Genomic DNA, 27739 nt, shown 5'->3' with positions numbered 1-27739 from the left:
CTGCCCACCAGCTGATAGCAGCATTTTAGACTGAGAAAAAATTATAAAAAGAAACTTTAATGTTGCAGAAATATTATTGGAAGTAAAAAATAAATTAATCATTTTCACCCTTATGTCATTCCAAACCTACAGGATTTTATTTTTACTGTAAAGCACAAAGTAGATGGTTAGATGGACGTTCACGCTGCTCTTTTCCATCAAAGTGAGCGGTGACCATGGCCTGTAAATCTTGAAAAATGACAAAGAGTTATTGAAAATGTAACATAAAATGTAGCATTTCAGTGTTTCATATCATTATAATTCACTATAGAAATCTTTCATTTACTCTCCTTCATGACTGAGTTTCTTATATCGAAATCAAAAAAGAGATTTAGCAAATGATGACAAAATATTATATGGTTGGGTAAAATATTCTTAATATTATAATTGTTTAAATTTTACATTCATATATATATATATATATATACATACAGTATCTCACAGAAGTGAGTACACCCCTCACATTTTTGTAAATATTTTATTATATCTTTTCAAGTGACAACACTGAAGAAATTACACTTTGCTACAATGTAAAGTAGTGAGTGTACAGCTTGTATAACAGTGTAAATTTGCTGTCCCCTCAAAATAACTCAACACACAGCCATTAATGTATAAGCCACTGGCCACAAAAGTGAGTACACCCCTAAGCACCCCTAAGAGTACACCATTATTTTCCAGCACAGCCTTAACCCTCTTGGGCATGTCCTTAGTCTGCTTGTCTTCAACAAACTGTTTGCGGGCTTTCTTGTGCATCATCTTTAGAAGAGGCTTCCTTCTGGGACGACAGCCATGCAGACCAATTTGATGCAGTGTGCGGCGTATGGTCTGACAGGCTGACCCCCCCACCCCTTCAACCTCTGCAGCAATGCTGGCAGCACTCATACGTCTATTTCCCAAACACAACCTCTGGATATGACGCTGAGCATGTGCACTCAACTTCTTTGGTCGACCATGGCGAGGCCTGTTCTGAGTGGAACCTGTCCTGTTAAACCACTGTATGGTCTTGGCCACCGTGCTGCAGCTCAGTTTCAGGGTCTTGGCAATCTTCTTATAGCCTACGCCATCTTTATGTATAGCAACAAATCTTTTTTTCAGATCCTCAGAGAGTTCTTTGCCATGAGGTGCCATTTTGAACTTCCAGTGACCAGTATGAGAGAGTGAGAGCGATAACACCAAATTTAACACACCTGCTCCCCATTCACACCTGAGACCTTGTAACACTAACGAGTCACATGACACCGGGGAGAGAAAATGGCTAATTGGGCCCAATTTGGACATTTTCACTTAGGGGTGTACTCACTTTTGTGGCCAGCGGTTTAGACATTAATGGCTGTGAGTTATTTTGACTAACACAATCTGACTTTGCTGCAGTTGGTACAAACTGCTGGTTCGTCTGGTCAGAGGAGAACTGGCCCCCCGACTGAGCCTGATTTTTCCCAAGGTTTTTCTCCATTCTGAAAATTGAGTGTTTAATCTTGTCATTTTACATTATTGATACTATTTTCCTATTTTGATATTGGAAAGTGCTTTGACACAATCTGTATTGTTAAAAGCGCTATATAAATAAAGGTGACTTGAGTTGATTTGACTTGAGGGGACAGGAAATTTACACTGTTATACAAGCTGTACACTCACTACTTTACATTGTAGCAAAGTGTCATTTCTTCAGTGTTGTCACATGAAAAGATATAATGTGAGGGGTGTACTCACTTCTGTGAGATACTGTGTATATATATATATATATATATATATATACAGCAACAACTGTAGACTAATAATAACTATATTTATTAAACATGTTCAGGTGGATACTAATAATAACAACAACAATAATAGTAATACTAATAATAATAACAATAAATTATAAAAGAAATGAACATAGTCATTATTTTAAAATAGTTATAAAATAATTAAATGCATTTTATTGTATTATCATGCATCTCTAACTTTAACCAAAAATAAATAAATAAGTTTTAATTTCTAAAAACTAACTAAAACTATTTTTTATAGGGGTTTTTTTCACGTTTTACAGATATTTGTATTTTTCACAATATAAATTGTTCTTTATAAATGAGATAAATGTATAGCTTTCTTAATATTTTTGGAAGGTGGCAAGGGAGTCCATGGCATCGAAAGTCTAGTTAACAAACTCTAGGAGGCATTTTGTATTTCATTGATTTCTTCATTGCGTTTTCATTTTGATGAAAGTCTTCGAGACGGTTTATTCTCTGTGACATTAATGATTCAGACTGACCTACCATGTTTTAGCAAATAACAAGACCAGTGCTTACAGATTGCAGTACCAGCGAGAGTGGCAAATTATCTAAACATCTGAATCCTGCTATAGTAGATCATCCGACTCATCGTCTCTGGTGTGTTAATTTCAGTTCATGCCTGATGACATTTCTCAGCAAGTGTTCTTGTTCGAGGTAGACAGAGGATGAGTCACTGGAAGCGTTTTTAAGCTCATAAATGCACTCTGCTCATCATCTGCAACTGATGAAGTCATAATTACAGAGCTCTCGCCGTGCAGCCGCCAGATATCATTCAGCATCACCTCCGTCCTCAGATGTCTGACTAACAGTCGGGGCGAATGGAAAGAGATGCTGCACAGCCACAGTTATGAATCCGTGTTCACAGATGGTCACAGCCTTCAAACACTTTGTGCAACATCAATCTTGTGGACGTGACATTTGGCCCCCTCTCGGCGCCTTACACAAAGGTTGCTTTTGAAAGATTACTTCGGAGAGCGATTTTCAGGAGAACAGAACAACCTGATATATTTCGGTCCTGGAAAAACCTCAAAAAGATTAAAAGCAGACTGCACCTGCACCTGCTATTGACATATTTTTGTACAGCATGATAAATGGATATCCTAGTTTTTCAGTTATTAACTGCATTAAACAGTTTCTGTACCACTGAGCAGAGATCTGGTATAGCCGGTCATTAGTAGTGCTTGCTAAAGCAAAGCATTGCTATCGCTTTTGCTCATACTTAGGGGATTTGAACAAATCTGTAACACTAAGCATTAAACATTGGTGCATAAATTTTCCTGAATGCCTAAAATCAAACAGCTTGTTGAGAAAATGTGCTATTGTGCTCGATTTTCATGCCTGGTGGACGATAAAACGGATAAAAACAACCTTAGACTTAGACTGAAGAAGAGACCTGAGCCAAATCTAGAGACCAGAATAGCGTAGAGATTTGGGGATAAGTTCCTCTCTCTCTCTCTCTCTCTCTCTAACTCTAACTCCAAATTTTGTATTTCAATAACAGACCACTGCAAAATTATCAGTTTCTCTGGTGTGTCTATTAGGTATGTGTTAGAGTGAAATTAACATTTTTGTTTTATTTTATAAATTACTGACAACATTTCTCCCAAATTCCAAATAAACATCATTTAGAGCATTTATTTGCAGAAAATGACAACTGGTCAAAATAACAAAAAAGATGCAGTGTTTTCTGACCTCAAATAAAGCAGAGAAAACAAGTTCATATTCATTTTTATACATCACAATACTAATGTGCTCAGAAATTAATATTTGGTGGAATAAATCTGATTTTCATTTACAGCTTTCATGCATGTTGGCATGCTCTCCACCAGTCTTTCACATTGCTATTGGGCGAATATATGCCAAATTTGATGGCTTGTGACCATCCATCTTCCTTTTGATCAGTGGAGTTCAGGTCTGGAAATTGGGCTGGCCATGGCAGGGTCTTGATCTGGTGGTCCTCCATTGACATCTTTACTGACCTGGCTGTGAATGGAGCGTTGTCCTGCTGGAAAAAACAATCCTCAGAGTTGGGTAACACTGACTACGTTTATATGGTCATCAGTAATCTAATTATTTACTTTATTCTAAACAAGACAATATTAATGGCACATGTCATTATGTCCCCAAGCGACGCCATCCGACGTCCCCTCCAGAATTTCACGTGTAAACATATAGTTCGTCTTTGTTATGATGCCATACAGACAAGAAGCTGAGAGAGGCTTGATTTGAGAAAGGGGATTTTATTTATAGGGATTAAAAAAAACACTGGGTGGATTTTTATCATTATAGGGTGGATGTGTACAAACACTGCCAACATACATTTATGTTCAAACAACATGTAAAAGTGAATTTTGCATCCGATGAATCCTTTAAGGTGATCAAAAATCTCTGCTTACATGGTAGATTCTTAATCTAGAGTATTGTCTTGTGTTAAAATCAGATTATTGTTGTCCATGTAAACGTACTCAGTCAGAGCAGAAGGAAGCAAGTTTTCTTCCAGGACATCCTTGTATGTGCCTTGATCCATGCACCCAATTCCAGCCTTGCTGAAGCCCCCCAGATCATCTCCGACCCTCCACCAAATTTCACAGTGGGTGTGAGACACTGTGGCTTGTAGGCCTCTCCAGTTCTCTGTCCAACCATTACAACCAGCTGGACTCATAAGAGAAGACGACCTTACTCCAGACCTCTATGGTCCAATCCTTATGGTCTTTTGCAAACCTCAGCCTGGCTTTGCTTTGCTTTTCATTGATGAAGGGCTTTTGCTAGCTTTGCACAACTTCAGCCCTGTTTTGAACCTTCCTCACCATGCACTTCACCACAGCTGCCATTTGCCATTATTTTCGTATAGGTCACTTGATATCTTCCTATGGTTGTTGAGTGACATTCAAATGAGTTGGCGGTCATCCCGATCAGTGGAGAGTCAGTAGATGTTTTTTGATTCCAATTACTTTTGAGGTACTAATAGCACTGTTTTTGCCATCCAGCTGGTCCTTTTGTAAAGACCACAGAATATATATAGAGAGAGAGACAGAGAGAAAGAGAGAGAGAGAATGTAATAATAATAATATTTATAGAGGAATACATAAGAAATGCATTTTGGTCTCTTGCACATTTTTTAAATTTTGAAAATAAATTTAAAACATTTTATTCATCGATTTATTTATAGACTTTTAAAGGTAAATTCAGCAAGACAAGACTGCTTTGCTGTTTTCTCGCGCCATGCCAGCTCTGTTAGACATCCAATAAATCACCCGTGCGTTAACTGGCATGGACACTCGTTCCTGGCAAGACATGAATTAAACCTAATACAGCGTGGATCAGCACCACCTGTTCTCTCAGAACAACAAGCCTTAGACTCAAAACTTATCGGTTTTCATTTCAAGAACAACACTTTACATAAAAAACACTCTTAAACCACTATAAAAGGGCTCTTGGGGACTGACTTGGTTTGAAAAGAATGATACCATTCACTGATAATGTCTGTATCAAATCTATTATCTTTCTAATTAAGTCACATTCACGGATTTAACATAGTGACCCTTGCTACTCATATAGTCCTAAACATACAAATTAATGTAAGGTTATTTATATGTTTATATAAATGCATATTGAAATAATAATTTATTATGTTATATATTTAGCATGGTATTCTAATGTTTCATACTTTTATTCCTTATGATATTTGCTAAACCCATTTATGCCTAAATTTGCAGATTAAATATTTCAAATCCTGTACAGCTGGTAAAAAGATAAAGATAACCATCAAATACCTCTCAGCTATTGTAATATCTGGTATAATAATAAAATTACACTTAATCCTGTGAAATGCCAGACTAAGAGAGTCCACAGCAGGAAACTATTTCTAATGAAGTCTACTTTTAGATACAGCATTACTAAAAGAAATGAGAAGGTCATTCAAAAAGCAGGAACTTGTTAATCATTTATAATGTCTGAGACATAAAAAAAAAAAAAATTAAAAAAAAAAATTGATTAAAGCAAATGCTTTTCCTAAAGGCAAATTTCCTCAAGTAATATGCTTTTTACATCACTTGAATATTACAAGGATGTAGTTTATATTAAAATTTCTTCTATTGGTAGCAAGGGACAGCTTAAGGGTCAGCTCTATTGACGTGCTTTTTAAAAGCATTCTGTTTTATTTGTCCTTGGCTGATTTTAGGCAATAAAAAGGGATTATTCTAAGAGATATTTCTCTGATATCACTACATACACCAGGAGTTTTGAAGGCTTATTGCAGAGCAGGTTCCTGCTTGTCAGCGTCTTTGCCTCTGCTTTGTCAGTGATTGAATTTAGAGCCTTTAACACCCAGAATTTTATCAGGCCATTCATAACAAACGTCTGGAATGTCCCCAAGTTCAATCTAGACTTACCATTATTGATCAAAACACATGGCACATCTGAAATTGGATTGGTTGTCTCTGAAAATATATAAAAATAAGAGTGAGCCTCTGTTTAATGCACTCCGCTTAGTTTTCAAGCATGATAAGGTGTGAGGTATTTAAGCCATTCTTAATACAGATCTTAATTTTGATTAGCAGAAGAAAGAATTTTGTTTATAATTGTGATTAGACTTTAAACCATAATAATTAACTCAAGAAGTCCATATTGGCATTGTAGATTAATAGAAAAATAAAGTGGGAGGCTAGTTTAAAATGTGAACTTAAAGCGCCCTCTAGAGGCCAGTACATTATTTATTATATTTTATTATAATATTTATTTTTGGAATTATAATACATACATAATATTTATCATTTAAAATATATATTATTATATTTATACAGCATCTTCATTCATAGTATTATATATTTAATATGAATTAATAACATCTAGTATAATAGTATGAATATATCTTAATATAATAAAATTATGATATAATTATTTTTATATATTTCTTTAAATATTTTTATAAGTCAAAACCTTTTTTCTGAGGATTGCTTCACATTGAGCAGAGATAGCCTTTTTGTGCACTGTAAGACAGTGGTTTTCAACTGGTTGGCCACTAGGGGGCCTCAGTAAACTTCCAAAGATAAACAATGATGTATAAAAAAATTATATTATATTAAAATGTAAAAAATAAATAAATAAATAAATAAAACACACACACACACACATTAAAAGAAAACATTTTAAACTCAATATATAGTGCAACCTTTATCAGAAATATCAGAAACTAATTAACTAAATAAATAAATAAATCAGCAGATTTTAAAAGTTTTTAATGACAAATTCTCACAGACATATATACTTCTAGCAAAAGCAAAGGCTATTATCTCAGTTGTAAGAATGCAAAAAAGCAAAGAATGGGGTTTTGTTTTTGTAAAAAAAAAAAAACATGTTTGCAGAGGTTTTTGTTACTTATATTATTGACATTTTCTGAAGAAAAAAAATGAGTGGCACTTGACATTAATCAGCAATTTAGTGTTTAATCCTTAAACAGTAATAATAACCCTTTCAGTGTTGGAGTGCCTGGCCTGACCACTTTCTTTATTACACCACACCACATTCTGCTCCATGATATGGCTGATTTCGAAATGAATATAAACGTTCTTTGGACTGGAGAGGAAGAGCAATGACAAATCATGAAAAATAATAGGCCTACTCTTAAAAATAAAGGTGCTTAAAAGGTTCGTCACAGCGATGCCATAGAAGAACAATTTTTGTTTCCACAAAGAACCATTTAGTCATTTAGTTTAGTTCCCTTTCAGTCAGTCACGTTCGATGTTACGTCGTAGTGACTGACGTAAATGGGATCTCACCCGAGAGCCCAATCACCTTCGAGAGTTAACAAAACAAGCCAATGACAGTTGGCGTGCGTGTTTCGCCACGCGCACCCTGCCCTGCAGCGCAGGTATAAAAGGAGAGCGCGTGCAAATGCACATCAGCTTTTCGCTTCGGAGCCGAGCCTTCTGCGAATCTCCAAGAGTGTCTGCAAGACAGCATTTGACAGTGTTGGTGTGACGGCGCGTCAGCAGAGGTTTCTGTCCAGTGCTGCTGCTTCATCTGAGTGTGCTGCAGCTCGCGACCTCTCCTGGGCGCTTCAACACTTTTCCTTTCTAAAAGAGCAATATCTAAAGACCCTAAGGGCAACGAAAGTCACAGCGCGGGCCCTGGGTCAGACGATATCCACATTAGTGGTCCAGGAGCACCACCTATGGCTGACCTTGCGGATATGAGGGAGACTGACAACCATCGCTTCTTGGACTCCCCAATCTCCCAGGCCATCTTATTCAGCAAAGCAATGGAGGGCTTTGCCCAACAGTTCTCCGCCACACAGAAGCAGACGGAGGCGTTCCGTCATATCCTGCCCCGGCGGTCCGCTGCTGTCTCCACCCCACCACCGGCTGCAGTCCCTCCATCTACTCGTCGCCGAGGGTGCCCTCCTGCTGCCTTCACAAAGGCCGCAGCATGGAGCTGGCCGCAGGAAAGCGGTGCAGCCCGCCTCCGCCCCTGCCAAGCCCATGAAACGCCAGGGCAGGTGGCGTCCCTGAGACGGGCAACCCGGAGTCCTTGGATCCTGCTCTTCAGGAGATGGTGACCGCACTGGGTGGAGAATCTTTTGTTTCCTTTTTGTTCTGTTCCGCCACTGGCTCCCCAGCCAGTGGTACCCAAAACCTCAAGAAAAGAACAGTTTCTTTTCTCTCCGGGTCTCAAGAGGACGAGGATTGCAGTGAACGAGACACGGTCTCCACACTCCCGTTCCCCTCTCCTTTCGCCAGTGGGCAGCAGGGTCTGGTTCAAGGACGCGATGCCTCCTCACGCACCCCCTGCCCAGCTGTGGAGCCACTTAAGTGGTGCACTGCGCACTCAGACCCCACTCTGGGGCGCACTGCCTTCCGGGTCGGGTCGGGTACTTCGGTGGTTCCCCTAGTCCCGCTTGTTTGGTCGCTGGGGGCCTGGCTAGAGCTCCCCAGACCATCTCGCTGGCTCACGAGAACCATCAGACTCGGCTATACGATTCAATTCGCCTGGCACCCTCCCAAGTTCAGGGGCATTCGGTTCACCTCTGTGCTGGACAAAGATGCTCCTCTCTTGCGTGCAGAGAGCGCAGTCCTGCTGGCGAAGGACGCGATACAGCCGGTCCCTCCAGCCGAGATGAGGTGAGGGTTTTACAGTCCTTACTTCATCGTACCCAAGAAAGGCGGTGAGTTACGACCAATCTTGGACCTACGCGTTCTGAATCGGGCCCTTCACAAGCTCCCATTCAGGATGTTGACGCAGAAACGCATCTTTCAATGCGTCCGTCCTTTCAATTGGTTCGCAGCGATTGACCTGAAGGACGCGTACTTTCATGTCTCGATCCTCCCTCGACACAGACCATGTCTCCGCTTTGCGTTCGAAGGGCGAGCATATCAGTACAAGGTCCTCCTCTTCGGGCTATCCCTGTCACCTCGTGTCTTCACCAAGGTCGTGGAGGCAGCCCTTGTTCTGTTAAGGGAAGCAGGCATTCGCATTCTCAACTACCTCGACAACTGGCTCATACTGGCCCAGTCTCGAGCACAGTTGTGCGAACACAGGGACACGGTGCTCAGTCACCTCAGCCGGTTGGGGCTTCAGGTCAACTGGGAAAAGAACAAACTCTCCCCTGTGCAGAGGATCTCTTTTCTCGGCATAAAGTTGGACTTGGTCAGCCTCACAACTCATCTCTCAGTAGAGCATGCTCAGTTGATGCTGAACTGCCTGGAGTCTTTCTAGCGCAAGAGGGCGGATCCACTGAAACAGTTTCAGAGCGCTCCTGGGGAATATGGCATCCGCAGCCGCTGTCACGCCGCTCGGGTTGCTTCATATGAGACCGCTTCAGCTCCTTTATGCAGGACATGGCTTCCATAGCGTTCCCCTACTTGGGTACACTTTCCCAGTGTTATCCATACCCACTGTATGGAACAGCAGTGGCTCTCATCTCTGCCTAATCCCTGTCCTATCTTCCGTCCCAACTGGTGTGGGGGGACTTTCAGGCTTCTGCAGGGCACTGGAGGGGGTCAGCAATAGTGGCGTTTTCATAGGGATCCCATTTATGTCAGTCACTATGACGTAACGTCGAACGTGACGTCTCTGTTACGTATGTAACCCCCGTTCCCTGAAGGAGGGAACGGAGGCGTTATGTCCTGTCGCCACAGTTGCTGTACCACCGCTTTACGGCCGGGGCACACAGTCTCGGCTCCTCAGCGAAAAACTGATGTGCGTTTTCACATGACATAACGTCTCCGTTCCCTCCTTCAGGGAACGAGGCTTACATACGTAACCGAGATGTTTAGTTTAGTTTCCATTTAGTTTCTTACCTTTTTATAATCTGAAGAACCTTTTTTCGCCACAAAGACCTTTTATGAAACAGAAAGAACCATTTAGACAAAAAAAGTTATTTTATGGCATCATGAAGCAGCTTTATTTTTTGGAGTGCATGTCAAAGAATTAAAGAAAATTTGATTCCCCATGACTTTTTTCCAAAAAAGCGACTAGCGACAAATCTAGCGACTTCTTGGACAAACCTTAGCGAGTCTCTGTGATCGCTGGTACTGCCGCAACGGCGCGAGGTCAGGGTGCACGCACTTCTTTCTCTGCATCTGCTCTGTTCAGCGAGCGGCTGAGAGGAGCAGCGCTTCAGTTAAAACAGATACTATGTTGCTTCTCTAATTTTACATGCAAATATAGCCAAAATCACAGAACAGGAATTGTCTCTGTCTTGTCTTATCTTGTCTTGTGTATTATTTGATTTCATCAGACGACGGCTCAATTATAAAATAGGATTTTTGTGCAGAGTAACTTCTTGGAAGGGAGAGCTGGTTATGTATTCTTAAAGGGCTGCATTTCAGTCACTATTTCATATTTATCCCGTTGATTGACAACAGAAACAGTAAAATATATAAAGGAAAACAGTTTTATTGAGAATTTAGCTGCATTAAAATACAGTATGAGCACAGAGAGACAAACAAATGTAAAAGGCAATATGACGTGATGACGTCATGAATATGCTAATTAGCGTGTGACGTCATCTAGCGACATTTAGCGACTTTTCAAACTGGCTTTAGCTACTTTCCATCGAAAGAAGTTGGCAACACTGAAATTTGACACCTGTCAAACAAGAAGAAGATGCAGCTTTTGCAGCTATTCCAGAAGAGCCGTGTTCATCAGAGTAAGTTGCCATTATTTTACTAGTCATTAGAATGGGAAATGTTACATTAACCTGTTAACAGAGGTTTTCTGTGTTCATATATTTAAGTAAAGGGTGATTATTATAATAAGTACCGTGTTTTCTTTACTCCTCTTATTTTTGTATTTGCAATCAATATGGCCTGTGCGTAGTAAGACTTCATTTCTTTGTTCAAATCTGTTAACAGTTACACGATTAAAACTGATCTTGAAAAACTGAGCGACCACATTGCTATATTAAAACTCTGTAAAATGTTCAGCTGGTCGCAGTGCCACGCACTTAATGCCTCATCTGCAGTCGTTCTAGATGCATGTTAAAACTGCATTAGCAGCGCTCTTACTGCATGACTTCAGTGGCGCCGGTTTAACTGGTTTAACTGGTTTCCGTGTTATCTGGTGACCAACTTCCTGGTTCAGGTCTTCGCTCCAGATGTGATGGGACGACCGCAGCAGATTCGCCGATTCTGAAAGCACAAACTGACGTGATATTAAACTGTCTAATAAACGCACACTTGCTCATTACACGATTTTGGTATTCTTGTAATGATTACAAATTAATGGTATGATCGCCCGTAGGGCTGAATTACAGAAATAAAGAAAAAAAAAGTCTGTTTGGCAGGGGTTTCCAACACGCGCGCTAAAAACAGTCGCGCTGGGAGACGCCAGTAACAAAGGCTCTGAGCCGAGCAGTACTGATTCAATCGCGGATTTTTGGATTCAAATAGGATTTTACTTTTGGCGTGACATTATGTAGATTATGTGCCCGTGTTAACTTGTGACCTGTGTTTACTTGTTATGGAAATGAATATTATAGTATAATGACATTTTATGGTTTGTGATGTTAAAGTACATTTCATTGAGACAACTAGCCTAAATTTCTGGCTACTGTGGTTTAACGTTAATTACAAACGCTATCGTTAAACTATTTACTATAGTAAAAACATGGTACATTTTCTTCAGAGACTAGCTGATGTCTCATTTGATTAATTTAAAAACTTTACGTTATTTCCACGTTGTTTTCGCCGTTATTTTCTTGTAGAAATACTTTGGAAACGTGACTTGATTTATTATTTGACTGTAATAGTGAATGAAACCTAAACGTTATATTCTAGTTGAAACGCTGCTTATATATTACTTTGTAAAGGTGTTAACTTGTGCTTTGCATTCACTAGCTGTTTATTATTATTATTATTATTATTATTAGCCAATAACAGCTATAAAATATGAACTTTTATAGTAATAACTTTTATAACAGAATTAATTGGCTAGTGAACGCAAGTCAGAAGGTAACACGTTTACAAAGTAGGCTATCATTTACAGTTGTGCTCAAAATTATTCATACCCTCTGTGAATATGATCAAAGAAGGCTGTGAAAATAAGTCTGCATTGTTTATCCATTTGATCTTTCATTCCAAAAAAAGTTAAATTTAAGTTAAAAAAAAGTGGGGGAAAATCACATTATGAAATAAATGTTTCTCTCTAATACACATTGGCCACAATTAATTCAATACTTTTTGCAACCTCCTTTGGCCAATATACCTGCTCTGAGTTTTCTCCTATAATGCCTGATACGTTTAGAGAACATTTGACAAGAGGTCAGAGACCATTCCTTCATCCAGAATCACTCCAGACCCTTTAGATTTCCAGCTCCATGATGGTGCTTCTTCTCTTCAGTTCACTCATTTTCTATAGGGTTCAGGCAGGGAACTGAGACAGCTATGGCAGAAGCTTGGTTTTGTTCTCAGTGACCCATTTTTGTGTTGATTTTGATGTTTGTGGATCATTGTCCTGTTGGAAGAACCAACCACAGCCCATTATAACATTTCCAACAGAGACAGTCAGGTTTAGATTTTTTTATCTGTTATTTGATTGAATCCATGATGCCATGTGTCTGAACAAGATGTCCAGGACCTCCAGCAGAAATATAGGCCCACAGCATCAAAAATACAGCAGTATATTTCATTGTACACATGGGGTACTTTTTATCCCTGTGTTCACTAAAGTCATCTTGAGTGTTTGCTGCTAAAAAGCTCATTTTTTAGTTTCATTTGACCATAGAAGCCAGTCCCATTTGAAGTTCCAGTCGTGTCTGATAACTGAATATGCTGGAGTTTTGGATGAGAGCATTTTCCTTTCTAGATTTTTTCTTGAAACTTTCCCAAACAACATGTGGTGTAGGTGCTGTTTGATCTTTTTTTTTTTTTTTTTTGATGCTTTCTGACCTTGAGACTCAACTATTTTCTGCAATTCTCCAGCTGCAGTCCTTGGAGAGTTTTTGGCCACTCAAACTCTCCTTCTCACCGTGCATTAAGACAATATAAACACATGTCCTCTTCCGGTCAGATTCATAACATTTTCTGTTGATTGTAAAATTTTAATTATTGCCCTGATGGTGAAAATAGGAATTTTAATGCTTTTCTAACAGACACTTTCTAATTTGTGAAGTTCAGTAGGTCTAATCTTTTGCTGCACACCAGAAATATATATTTTGATTTTTCTCATTGTGATGGATGATTAAGGGAATTTGGCCTTGTGTTCCCTCATATTTATATTCCTGTGAAACAGGAAGCCATGGCTGGATAATTTCATGCTCCTAGTCACCATGGTGTAATAAAAAAAATAAAAAATGCTAATATGAATGGGAATATATTTCAGAGATATTTTAATCATAAGAATTTGTACCATTGTGACCATTGTGTGTTAGAGAAAAACATTTATTTCATAATGTGATTTTCCCCCACTTTCACTTTTTTTTTTTTAATTTAAATTATAGGTATATTTTTTTTTAATGAAAGGTCAAATGGATAAACAATGCAGACTTATTTTCACAGCCTTCTCTGATCATATTTACAGAGGGTATGAATAATTTTGAGCACAACTGTAAATGATAGCCTACTTTGTAAACGTGTTACCTTGTGACTTGCGTTCACTAGCCGATTAATTCTAAGTAAGGAATAATTGACTTCGGTCTGTTGAATTATTAGAAAAATAATGCGGGTGTGCATTATTTTTCTAATAATTCAACGGACCGAAGTCAATTATTCCGCTTATACTACGGTTGCCACACCTCAAGACATCGATCAGACGATATATTTCAAGGCATTCGTCCAGTATTTCTACTTAAATCGCTATTGTGAGTAGGATTATTTCTTCCGCCATTTTAAACCTAGTAACGGAGGCTTGAGCCGTTGATAACAGATTAATGCAGTTAATACAGATAATAACTAAATTATGAGAGAGAGAGAGAAAATTACCTCTGTGCGTCTCTCAATAGTGTTCGGCGGCAATGTCTCTAGTTATAGTGAAACTTAACAGTTACTTCCTTTTCTTCACGAACCGCGCCGTTGTTGTTACTTCGCTTGTGAGAAGTCATGTAGTTCTTAAGTTGTTTAAGTGTGTGTGCAAACTGTAACTCTTCTGTATGTGCGGTCTGTGAGGGAGAGAGAGCGGGAGAGATAGATGTGCTTTCCGTACATAATAAAGCGTAATTTTGTGGCAAAAACATGGACATGATCTGTCGTTTTTATCATATTGTTTACTATATTTATTTATTTGGCCAGTGTCATTGTGGGTCTTGGTTATTTTGCTGTTGCAAGACCTTTGAAATAACAGAAATCATTTGGCTAAGTGATATGGTCATGTAATGTGGTCAAGAGCTTTCTGGAACTACTTTCGCCGTGCGTTTCCCTGAAAATAATTGCACACCTCATTACGTTCGTCAGCCAATCAGATTCAAGCATTCAACGGCCCAGTAGGGACGTGGGAACTATATTTTGAGGGCGGGGGGGCGACCGTTATTTAGAATGTGTCACTCTATGGTTTCCATGGTGACGCTTCATTGCTTGTCACGTGACACACCGCAGCAGCAACAGCGCTGAATGAATGATGATCTGCTTAAACTGCTTTTATGTAATTTTCCTTTTTTATTCAGAATATTCACAAATGTGTTAACTATGGCATGAAATATCTGATATTCCCATTGTCAAATACATGCAAGTGGAAGTGTATTGTTGTTTAAACACCTTTATAACGATCGCGTTAGCGCCGCCATGTTAGTTTGTGCCACAGACGCAGTTCAGAGAATCGGATCTGTTGGATTTACAACAAGTAAATTCATGCACTTCTCCTGAAATACTTAAAAGTAAGTGGCTGGTGAACTGGGAGAAGAATAGAGTAAACATTAAAGTTACTTACATAATGTGTATCTGATATGAATAAAACGTGTCGAATTATAATGGAAAGGATTATTATTACCTCTTCCATAGACAGTGTGTATTTTACAAACTCTAAATGCATTGTTTTTTTAGTACTTATGTGCATTTATATGTCTGAAACCTAAAATAAACAGTATGTGTATATATAAACAGCCCCGCCCCCCCTGTTCCAACGTCTATGCTGCCCAGTAGTATAAAAGTTAATATTTTATAGCTGTTATAGGCTAATAATAATAATAATAATAACTAGATTAAAAAGTTCGTCGAGACAAACTTTAGGTTGGCTTGAGAAAGCCTAGCCTGAATGTTTCAAGCAGTTGTGAAAGCTTGAAGTTTAAAGGTTTTCAGTTTGAAATAGGCTAATTAAGTATTCATTTACTGGTTTTTAAAAGGTAAAAACCAGAAAAAGGTTGATAGCATGATTAGCATGTTACTAGCATGATTAGCAAGTGACTAGCATGTCGCTAGCATGTTGCTAGCATGACTAGCAAGTGACTAGCATGTCGTTAGCATGTTTCTAACATGATTAGCATGTTGCTAGCATGATTAGCAAGTGACTAGCATCTTGCTAGCATGACTAGCAAGTGACTAGCATGTCGCTAGCATGTTTCTAACATGATTAGCATGTTACTAGCATGTTGCTAGCATGATTAGCAAGTGACTAGCATCTTGTTAGCATGACTAGCAAGTGACTAGCATGACTAGCAAGTGACTAGCATGTCGCTAGCATGTTTCTAACATGATTAACATGTTACTAGCATGTTTCTAACATGATTAGCATGTTACTAGCATGTTGCTAGCATGATTAGCAAGTGACTAGCATGTCGCTAGCATGACTAGCAAGTGACTAACATGTCGCTAGCATGACTAGCAAGTGACTAGCATGTCGCTAGCATGACTAGCAAGTGACTAGCATGTCGCTAGCATGTTTCTAACATGATTAGCATGTTACTAGCATGTTGTTAGCATGATTTGCAAGTGACTAGCATCTTGCTAGCATGACTAGCAAGTGACTAGCATGTCGCTAGCATGTTTCTAACATGATTAGCATGTTACTAGCATGTTGCTAGCATGATTAGCAAGTGACTAGCATCTTGCTAGCATGACTAGCAAGTGACTAGCCTGTCGCTAGCATGTTTCTAACATGATTAGCATGTTGCTAGGAAGAAAATGTGAGTGGTGCTTGCAGTGGCAAAACTCGGCACTGGGCAGATACTACCGTGTTCTGCGCGATTGTAGAGAGCCAACTCCCATGTCTGTATGATGTTGTGGAGCTGAGATATGGCTTCTTTATGTTGATATACGGTTGCTAGGGTTCTCTATATGGTTGCTAAGGTGTAGCTGCACAGTCGCCATGGTGATACTTACAGACTGGTTTTTCAGCCCAAACAAAAGAGGCCACGCTGATATCTATACCACTTTCTGGTGCTGAGAAATTGCTTATTCATGAGTTTGTTCAGTTGCTAAGGTACTCTAAATGGTAGCTATGGTGTGGCCATACAGTTTAGATAGATAGATGAGTTTGATGGGATGATATTTAAAGACTATTTGACAGTCTGAATCCACTGAGCCCAACGCCATGTTTCTACAATGTTTTGGTGCTGGAAAATTGTTTGTTAATGTCCTTTTACGGTTGCTAGGGTACTGTAAGTGGTTGCTAGGGCATAGGTATGAAGTTGTCATGTCAGTACTTGGCTGCTTGATAGGCCGAGTCAAAAGAGCCCTCCCCCAAGTCTCTGTGACCTCCTGATCCAAAGATATAATCTCACTAATTTTGTGCCAATGTTAAGTCTATGGGACTTTTTCGCCCAAATTATTTCATCCATCAGACGAACATCGTACACTCAATTACTTATAAAAGATATAGCACACCTCTGTAACTGGGTGGTTACTATCGTGTTGCTAAGTGGTTGGTAGTTGTCACACACATTACTATCTAGTTTTATAGAGTTATTCGTAAGTTCTTAGCCAGATTTAACACTTAGCTAATCACTATTAGCATGTAGCTATTCACTGCTAGCATGTGTAGCATGCATGAGGGAAGTCCTGTTTGCGATCACGAGTCAAAAGAGCAAAACCTGCATGTTTATATGACACTTTTATCCAAAGATATCCCTTTTGATCCGTTTTCAATGGAGGTCTATGGGGTGGTTGCTAGGGTGCTGTAAGTGGTTGCTAGGGTGTGGCTATGAAGGTCATAGGTCATTACTTGTTGGTTACTTAAAGGAGGAGTCAAATGAGTGTGTGTGAGTTACAGAGAGAGAGAGGAGTGGTTCTAATGGCCTGCGTGTGTGTGTGTGTGTGTGTGTGTGTGTGAGTTACAGAGAGAGAGAGAGAAGGGCCAGAAGAAGGCCAGGTCTCAGGGAAGCAGATACCAGTTCAGTTACGGAGGAGAAGTCCTCGAGCACAGCACCAGCTACACTTACCTGGGCATCGAGATCTCTGCATCAGGGGGCTTCGGTCTGGCTGTGAAGGCCTTGAATGAGACGCCCGGAGGGCATTTTATGCCATCAAATCACGGTTTGGCCAATTAAAACATGGATCAAATTATATCACGCAATCATTAAACAAATTCTACTGTATGGGAGTGAAATTTGGGGACCAATAATACATTTTAAAAATTGGGATAAAACTTCAATAGAAAAACTACAACTAGAATTTATCAAAAACATTTTAGGGGTCCATAGAGGTACGTCCAATGATGCCTGCAGAGCTGAATTAGGCTTATACCCACTGAAGATTGAGATCCAGAAGAGATGTGTTCAGTTCTGGCATCACCTCCATCGATCTGATCCTGATTCAGTCCGATATAAAGCCCTCCTCGCCAATGAAACCTCAGCAGAACCTCATCCTCTAAACACGCTCGCTCTTCAGCTCGTCCATAAAACCCAGCTCCTCACTGACTACAGCTACAACCCCAAAGCCATTATTAAAGAAATTGATAAAAATCTGAAAGACACTCATGATGAATCTCTAAAAATACACTTTGACCTTCAAAATAAACTCCAATGCTGCTCAACCCTAAACAGAACCACTAGATTTGCCAATTATTTATTGATTAGACCATTCAAAGAAAGACAAATCCTCTCCAAATACAGATTAAGTAACAATGATTTAGAAATAGAGAGAGGAAGACAGACAAACATGGACAGAGCGAGAGCAGAGGATCTGTAGACACTGTGATCTACAGCAGATAGAGAACGAGAAACACTTTCTGCTGATGTGTCCTAAATATCACAATGTGAGGGAAACATTTCTCCCCAGATTTGAAGCATTGATTCCATCATTTACTGAACTTAGTGATACTGAGAAAATGCCCTTCTTACTCGGAGAAGATGATAACACAGCTGCACTCGCTGCTAAATATGCATTAACCATTCACAATGTTAGATGATAAACATGATTAACTGACTTACTTTATCTTTTCATTTATTTAGATGGATTTTATTTATTATTATCTATGTTGTTGTTATATATATATATGTTAATGCTTTGGCAACATTGTGCTACACAGTCATGCTAATAAAGCTGAATTTAATTGAATTTAATTGAGAGAAGGGGCTCTAAGGGCCTGTGTGTGTGTGTGTGTGTGTGTGAGTTACAGAGAGAGAGAGAGAGAAGGGGCTCTAAAGGCCTGTGTGTGTGTGTGTGTGTGTGAGTTACAGAGAGAGAGAGAGAGAGAGAGAGAGAGAAAAGGGGCTCTAAGGGCCTACTTGTGTGTGTGTGTGTGAGAAAGTGACAGTTGAGATTCAAATTCACGAACATTCCACCATTGTAAGTCAATGGGATTTTTTGCCCGCTTTTTCGTCCGCTGTGTGAACATCGTAGGTCCGATCGCTTAAAAAAGATATAGCCCATATCTCCTCAATGAGCCGGTCGATTTGACACCTCTTTCATGGGTCTGTGACAAACGGTGCAGGAGGAGTAGCGAATCAAATTTTTGTCCAGAAGAAGAATAAGAAGAAGAACTAGAATGTACATTTCCTGAAGAAAATGTGAGTGGTGCTTGCAGTGGCAAAACTAGGCGCTGGGCAGATACTACAGTGTTCTGCGCGAATGTAGAGAGCTAACTCCCATGTCTGTATGATGTTGTGGAGCTGAGATATGGCTTCTCTATGTTGCTATATGGTTGCTAGGGTTCTCTATGTGGTTGCTAGGGTGTAGCTGCACAGTCGCCATGGTGATACTTACCGACTGGTTTTTCATCCCAAACAAAAGAGGCCACCCCCATATCTATACCACTTTCTGGTGCTGAGAAATTGCTTATTCATGTGTTTGTTCAGTTGCTAAGGTACTCTAAATGGTTGCTATGGTTTGGCTATACAGTTTATGGGATGATATTTAAAGACTATTTGACAGTCTGAATCAACAGAGCCCAACCCCATGTTTCTACAATGTTTTGGTGCTGAAAAATTATTTGTTAATGTGTATATATATATATATATATATATATATATATATATATATATATATATATATATATTACACAAAACGTGGGTGTTTTTATGTAAAAATAATTTAGATATCCAGATAGTTCTCCTCATTTTGTCTACAGGAATGCAAAGGTATCTATGTCAACAAAGATTTGTTTTGCTTTGACAAGTGCATCAATGTTTTGGTGCTGGAAAATTGTTTGTTAATGTCCTTTTACGGTTGCTAGGGTGCTGTAAGTGGTTGCTAGGGCATAGGTATGAAGTTGTCATGTCAGTACTTGGCTGCTTGATAGGCCGAGTCAAAAGAGCCCTCCCCCAAGTCTCTGTGACCTCCTGATCCAAAGATGTAATCTCACTAATTTTGTGCCAATGTTAAGTCTATGGGACTTTTTCGCCCAAATTTTTTCATCCATCAGACGAACATCGTACACTCAATTACTTATAAAACATATAGCACACCTCTGTAACTGGGTGGTTACTATCGTGTTGCTAAGTGGTTGGTAGTTGTCACACATCATTACTATCTAGTTTTATAGAGTTATTCGTATGTTCTTAGCCTGATTTAACACTTAGCTAATCACTATTAGCATGTAGCTATTCACTGCTAGTATGTGTAGCATGCATGAGGAAAGTCCTGTTTGCGATCATGAGTCAAAAGAGCAAAACCTGCATGTTTATATGACACTTTTATCCAAAGATATCCTTTTTGATCTGTTTTCAATGGAGGTCTATCGGGTGGTTGCTAGGGTGCTGTAAGTGGTTGCTAGGGTGTGGCTATGAAGATCATATGTCATTACTTATTGGTTGCTTAAAAGATGAGTCAAATGAGTGTGTGTGAGTTACAGAGAGAGAGAGAGAGAAGGGGTTCTTAAGGGCCTGCATGTGTGTGTGTGTGTGTGTGTGTGTGTGTGTGAGAAAGTGACAGTTGAGATTCAAATTCATGAACATTCCACCATTGTAAGTCAATGGGACTTTTTTGCCCGCTTTTTCGTCCTCTGTGCGAACATCGTAGGTCCAATCGCTTAGAAAAGATATAGCACACCTCTCCTCAATGAGCCGGTCAATTTGACACCTCATTCATGGGTCTGTGACAAACGGTGCAGGAGGAGTAGCGAACCGAAGTTTTGTCCAGAAGAAGAAGAAGCAGAACTAGAATGTACATTTCCTGAAGAAAATGTGAGTGGTGCTTGCTGTGGCAAAACTCGCCCCTCGGTTGCTATGAGGTTGCTAAGGTACCCGGGGTGGTTGCTAGGGTGTTGCTATGCGGTTGCTAGGGTACTTGGAGTGGTTGCTAGGATGTTGCTATGTGATTGCTAGGGTACCCGGGGTGGTTGCTAAGGTGTTGCTAGGGTACTTGGGATGGTTGCTAAGGTGTTGCTACGCGGTTGCTAGGGTACCCGGGGTGGTTGCTAAGGTGTTGCTAGGGTACTTGGGGTGGTTGCTAAGGTGTTGCTATACGGTTGCTAGGGTACTTGTGTGCTTGCTAGGGTGGTTGCTATGCGGTTGCTAAGGTACCCGGGGTGGTTGCTAAGGTGTTGCTAGGGTGTTGCTAGGGTACCCGGGTGGTTGCTATGCGCGGTTGCTAGGGTACCCAGGGGTGTTGCTAGGGTGTTGCTATGCGGTTGCTAGGGTACTTGGGTTGGTTGCTAGGGTACCTGGGGTGGTTGCTAGGGTGTTGCTAGGCAGTTAGTAGTTGTCACTGATCGTTACTATGGAGTTTTATAGAGTTCTTAGTTTGAATTAGCACTTAGCTAATCACTATTAGCATGTAGCTATTCACTGCTAGCATGTATAGCATGTTTGGAAGTCCTAATTGTTAGCATGAGTCAAAAGAACCAACTCCCAAGTCTATACGACATTCTGATGCACAGATATAGGACTTGATAAATGGTTGCTAGGGTACTCTGTTTGGTTGTTAGGAAAAGGCTTGGCAGCTGCCAATGATGATACTCCAAAGGCTATTTGCCAGTATGAATAATATAAACAAATCCCCATGTCTCTATGACATTCAGATTTGAAGATTGGCCTGTTTGGGTTGCTAGGGTACTCGACATTGGTTGCTAGGGAGTGGCTAGGAAGTGTCTATGGTGATTCATGATTGGCTATTTACTGCCCCGATTCAAATGAGCCCACCCCCATGTCTCTATGACACTGTTATCCAAAGATATCCATCTGGGCTTTTAACATGGCAGTCTATGGGATCAGTTGCTAGGGTGCTATAAATGGTTGCTAGGGCGTGGTTTGATAGCTTCATAATTATCCTGAGAGTCTGATTGGTTGGCTGAGTAAAATGAGCCCTCCCCCATGTCTCTATGATATTGTGATGCAGAGTTATGTTCAATGCAAATTCCTATGTAAATTACCATAGTAGGAAAAACGTGTGCTGTTTCATGGGCCGTCCCTCACCATAGTATGTCAATGGGGCAATTTTGGGGCGCTCTTGTGCCCCAGGGGTACAATTTATACCCCATTGCGGGGTATGTTCTCGCACAGCTTGATAGCCTCTCTAATTATGGTGATTCATATGTTTCTACGAAATTTTCGCTCTGAGCTACGACTCGTCAAAGTTGGCCTTAATGTTAAGTCTATGGGATTTTTCGGCCGATTTTTCGTCAACTGTACGATTATCGTACGCCCGATCGCTTATAAAAGATATAGCACACCATTCCTCAATAAGCCGCACGATTTGACGCCTCTTTCATGGGTCTGTGACAAACGGTGCAGGAGGAGTAGCGAACCGAAATTTTGTCCAGAAGAAGAAGAAGAATAATAAGTATGCAAGATAACAATAGTGATGCCTTGCCTTTGGCAAGCACCACTAATAATAAGCTTAAGTAGCAGATCAGTAGGTTGGCTCTCTCAAGCCAACCTAATAATAAACAGCTAGTGAATGCAAAGCACAAGTTAACACCTTTACAAAGTAATATATAAGCAGCGTTTCAACTAGAATATAACGTTTAGGTTTCATTCACTATTACAGTCAAATAATAAATCAAGTCACGTTTCCAAAGTATTTCTACAAGAAAATAACGGCGGAAATAACATAAAGTTTTTAAATTAATCAAATGAGACATCAGCTAGTCTCTGAAGAAAATGTACCATGTTTTTACTATAGTAAATAGTTTAACGATAGCGTTTGTAATTAACGTTAAACCACAGTAGCCAGAAATTTAGGCTAGTTGTCTCAATGAAATGTACTTTAACATCACAAACCATAAAATGTCATTATACTATAATATTCATTTCCATAACAAGTAAACACAGGTCACAAGTTAACACGGGCACATAATCTACATAATGTCACGCCAAAAGTAAAATCCTATTTGAATCCAAAAATCCGCGATTGAATCAGTACTGCTCGGCTCAGAGCCTTTGTTACTGGCGTCTCCCAGCGCGACTGTTTTTAGCGCGCGTGTTGGAAACCCCTGCCAAACAGACTTTTTTTTTCTTTATTTCTGTAATTCAGCCCTACGGGCGATCATACCATTAATTTGTAATCATTACAAGAATACCAAAATCGTGTAATGAGCAAGTGTGCGTTTATTAGACAGTTTAATATCACGTCAGTTTGTGCTTTCAGAATCGGCGAATCTGCTGCGGTCGTCCCATCACATCTGGAGCGAAGACCTGAACCAGGAAGTTGGTCACCAGATAACACGGAAACCAGTTAAACCGTAACACCGGCGCAGGTTAAAGAGCTTAAAATACGGGTATACAAGCTAACAGGTTAAAGTATCAGTTTAGATGTTAATATGGCAACACTTTACAATAAGGTTCATTAATTACATTAGTTAACATGAAATGACAATGAACAATACTTCCACAGCATTTATTAATCTTAGTTAATGTTAATTTCAGCATTTACTAATGCATTATTAAAATCACAAGTTGTGTTTGTAAATTTGAATGCACTGTGAACTAACATGAACAATGAACGACTGTATTTTTATTAACATTAACAAAGAATAATAAATTGTGTAATAAATATATTGTTAGTTAATACATTAATGTTATCAAATGGAATCTTATTGTAACGTGTTACCATTAATATTTATTCATCATACTGTTGAAATTGACAGTATTTTTTCTCTTGTTATTTCATAGGAGCTCCAAAGAAGACAAAGAAAGTTAGAGTCTTGTGCCCTGCGTTTATCAGTATCCTTATGTTCGTTGGGTGAAAAAGAAAAACTCAATAAACAAAGTAAAAAATAATTTGACTGATTTTTTTTAGAAATTTAGAAAGTTTAAGTTAAGTTTTTAACATCCATTGAACCATTCCATTGCATATATATATATATGTGTGTGTGTGTGTGTGTGTGTGTGTGTGTGGAAAAAGCATTCTTTAGATTATTAAAATATTCTTCACATTTAGAAAAAAGGGATACTCCACCCTCATTATTAAGATGTTTTGAAAAATGTTGGTAACAAAATAGTTTCAGCTCCATTTGTAATTTGGAAACCGCAAAACAGAAACTGACAAAGTGCAGACAGACAAGACAAGCAGGTTACTTTTAGTATGAAACAAAGCTCAGCTTTAAGTCCACCGACGTTAATCTACTGTCTGATTTGTTTATCGGAGAAAAAGGTAAATTCGGCGTTATCGCCTGTCAATCATGCTCCCTGTGAAGGGTCAATTACTGACTGAATTTTCACTTTTGGGTGGATCTTTTAGAACTGTTCAGCAAATGGTTCTTTCTATAGAACCCAAAAAAAAATTTCTGTGGCATCACTGCAAAAACACACTTTATTTTTTAAAAACGAATGACAAAATAATAATATAGCGGAAAGCAATGTAAGCAATAAAAAAGTGAATTTGCTTTGTCTTTTTATTAATTTATAATTTAACAACAGCAAAAAAATTACATAAATTGAGCCAAACATTTGTCTTTGGACACTAAATGCAAATCTACAGTATACACACTGAATCAATGAAAAATTAAAACCTTTTGACTAAATAATAATCATATTCTTCTGCATTATAAAAAATAACTTAAATAATACAAACAACATGACAAAAACTACAGAGATCTCCAAGGTATAAAAATCATTTGTGCAAAGCTTCATTCACACGAGGCCAAGAATATAAAAGTAGGAAAATATTTGTGCATGCATTACCTTATATTACATAAAATGTATGAAGGTTTTGTCCTCAGTGAGCGAGAGTGACATGTTTTTCAGCTCCTCGGGGGAGTTGACAGCTTTGTAGCCGAGCTTGTCTAAAATGTGCTTACAGACAGATTGTGTGTAATTAACCATTTCATAAGACAAATTCAACCTCCAGCTCTCTGCATTGGCCGCCGAGTCCCTCGACGTGCCGTACTTGTTCGCTGCTGACTTGTTATTGCCTTTTGTGTTGTTATGTATCCAGTCCATCACGTTTTTTTCCATTGAAAGACCAAGGAATTCATAAACCTCCTTGGTTTTTTGGAGTGGATTCCTGGCCAGGTCCTCGTATCTCACCAGCATGTACCGTCCACGAAGCCACGGCGGTCGGCTCAAGCCGGTGGACACCGAGTTCAGAAAGTCGTCACACACTGTCGTCAGCTGAATCAAATCCAAGTTGTAAGGTTTACGACCCGTGTCTTTCCAGATCCGCCATAGGCGATATGTGTCCCGAAAGGTTTCAATCCTAGAAGATAATATCCCACGCGGGTCCCTCACCAGCTGAATAACTTTCAGATTAAGCCGAGGGTCCTCGATCAGTGCTTTAAGATCATTGACCTCTGGAATACACACTGTTTTAATGGCCACGTGCCGTCTTTCCCGACATGATTCGGTAGCGAGGGTCAAGTTAAGGGAGGCACACTTTCGAACACAATCCCCCTCTTCTATATTGCCATCGCTGGGGCTGAAAGCATCACAGACCGGCATAGAGCAGAGGGCTTTGCTGGCTCCTCGTCGAAACAGTTTATCCGTGGTATGGCTTGCCGGCTGCGGCTTGATGTAACTCTCTAAGAAATACAAGTCGCAGTTGTACAAGCTTCTAAGAAGGTCACGACTGGCTCCCAGCATCACTCTGCGCTCAACAGCATATCTGCTGGGAGACAGGTGAGGGATTAAGGTCGTTTGAACATGATAGAGCGGTTCAAAAAGATAGAACACATCTGAGTGCTGGTTGAACAACTGTCCAACGAAAGAGGAGCCGCTACGGGTGGTCGCCAAGATGAGGATGTTAGTCTTCCTGGAGGAATTGCAATTATCACACATCCGATCGAAGGACTTGACATCCTGTCCCAAGCCACAGTTCAAAAGGTTAGGAAACAGACATTTATGAACATAAAAATCTATGACAATCTTAATCGCTGTGTATTGAATCGGTATGGACATCAATGCAAGCAGAATCATGGTCTTCCTTGAACACTTCATAGCTGGATAAGTTCATTTAGATGATGCAATCTGAATGTAGTCCTGTCAACAAAGACCTGCTGAAAAAAAAATCATTCGAGTCTGTATCACAAGCACTAACCGATTTTATTTTAAAAGGTGTGAATGAGCAAGTTAAATTTCAGGACTCACTGACAGCCCTTCTCTATGTTGATCTCTGCTTGCTATGAACCTTTGTGCAAATCTGAAGGAATTTGTTTTGTTCCCATATCATAATTCTGGAATGTAGATGAGCTACAAAATGAATTCTTCCCATTCATCTGCCTCAAGATTATCCCCGGAGAATAGCCGAAAGCAAGGTTTCAGTTGTGATATCTGACATGTTTATGATTCATTGATGCTCAATGAAAACTTTAACATACTTTATGGCTGTTTCTCAATTTCAAGAACGCAAAGAACATACTTGTGTTCTGGTGGAGACCGGTCTTGCCAAGCTCCCTTTGAAAAACAAACTCGGAAGGACGCGAGAACACAGAACGCACCCATATGAGAATTGAGATGTGCTGCGTTCTTGCTGACCGCATAGTCACAGCATAAGCAGCGGCCAATGAACAATAAATATAACACAACATTACAAACAAATGTCATAATTTATTAAAACATTTCTATTATAGATATTATTTTCATATAATTGTATATCGTTTTATTTTCCAGCGTATGTTATGACTATGTTAAGATTAATTTAATATGCCAATAAAAAATACTGCAGACTTTCTCCGGGTCTTATATCTTTATTCAAATTAAGCAAAACAAAACGATAAATGTTTACTTTCAAGAGCCGTCAAGTATTTGCGAGAGCCAGTTTAAAGCTTACAGGCTTCCGTACACCGGCCGCCTGCAGCAGCATCTGGGATTTCTGCTCGATTCTCTCAAGTCTGCACTCGATGCATCCTTGATATCGAGAACACATCCGGGTATTTTCATGCGTCCTCTGTTCTTGCGTTCTTAAGAATTGACCTATCGGTAAGCCCCTCCCCTCGAACGCAGACTAGCCAATGGCAGTCAAGTATCAGTTGCACTGGGAGCGGAACTCGGACATCTTTAGGTTTCAGCGCCATAAGCCCGGTACACACCAAGCCGACGGTCAGCCGTCGGGTGTTTGTTCGTCGGCCGACTAAGTTTTCTCAGTGTGTTCTGCGCCGTCGGCTGAAGTTGGTCCTCGTCGGCTTTTTTTCGGCCGATTCGACATGTTGAATCGGCGTCGGAGCTCGTCGGTCAGTCGGGCCATATGATCGTTCTGATTGGCTGTTCAGCTGGCGAACCAGTGCGCGAGAAACTGTGCGTTCTCACCGCCGCCGGCGAGAGCGTCAAAATTCGCTCTGGCCGCCCTGCCAACGACGCTGTAGAAAGATCCGTTGACGCTCTGACGATCGAACGTTTGGTGTATTTAAAGGAGCCGAAAAGGAAACAAGCATGTTGATCTTGTGCAGACTGACCAAAAGTAGGGTATAAGTTAACCTCATGAAATATTTTAATTGTGAAAGTAAGAAATTGATCGATGGAAAGAACTTAATTATAGTTACATGTTTGCTAAAGAGATAAACCAATAAAAGCCATTTGTGTGGTGTGTTTTTTGTGTTCGTGGTTAAGTGCTAGTCTAAATGCAGTTGGTCAAATTGGTGTTGTTTTGAGCAAATGAATTGCATTCCCGCTGAAAAACAAGCGTTCTAGCGTGAAAATGCTTAGGAACTAATGTGGTCGGAACCAAAGTTTACAGGACTGCGTTCTC

General features: G+C 39.8%; 1 protein-coding gene across 1 annotated transcript; it reads right to left on the bottom strand.

Moving 5' to 3' along the window:
• Positions 1-24747: 24747 nt before the first annotated feature.
• Positions 24748-26267, bottom strand: chst1 (carbohydrate (keratan sulfate Gal-6) sulfotransferase 1). Its single transcript, XM_058766408.1, has one exon. It carries the CDS (start codon positions 25990-25992, stop codon positions 24748-24750), a length of 1245 nt encoding a protein of 414 aa, XP_058622391.1. The 5' UTR covers positions 25993-26267.
• Positions 26268-27739: the final 1472 nt, after the last annotated feature.

The sequence above is a fragment of the Onychostoma macrolepis genome, chromosome 25, assembly GCF_012432095.1.
Source record: "Onychostoma macrolepis isolate SWU-2019 chromosome 25, ASM1243209v1, whole genome shotgun sequence".
NCBI classification, from domain to species: Eukaryota; Metazoa; Chordata; class Actinopteri; order Cypriniformes; family Cyprinidae; genus Onychostoma; species Onychostoma macrolepis.
The sequence above is the reverse complement of the archived record's forward strand: the minus strand, read 5'-3'. Positions and strand labels throughout refer to the sequence as shown.

Coding starts and splice junctions, on each gene's coding strand:
- chst1 (XM_058766408.1), bottom strand. CDS start 25,992: ATGAAGTGTTCAAGGAAGACCATGATTCTGCTTGCATTGATGTCCATA.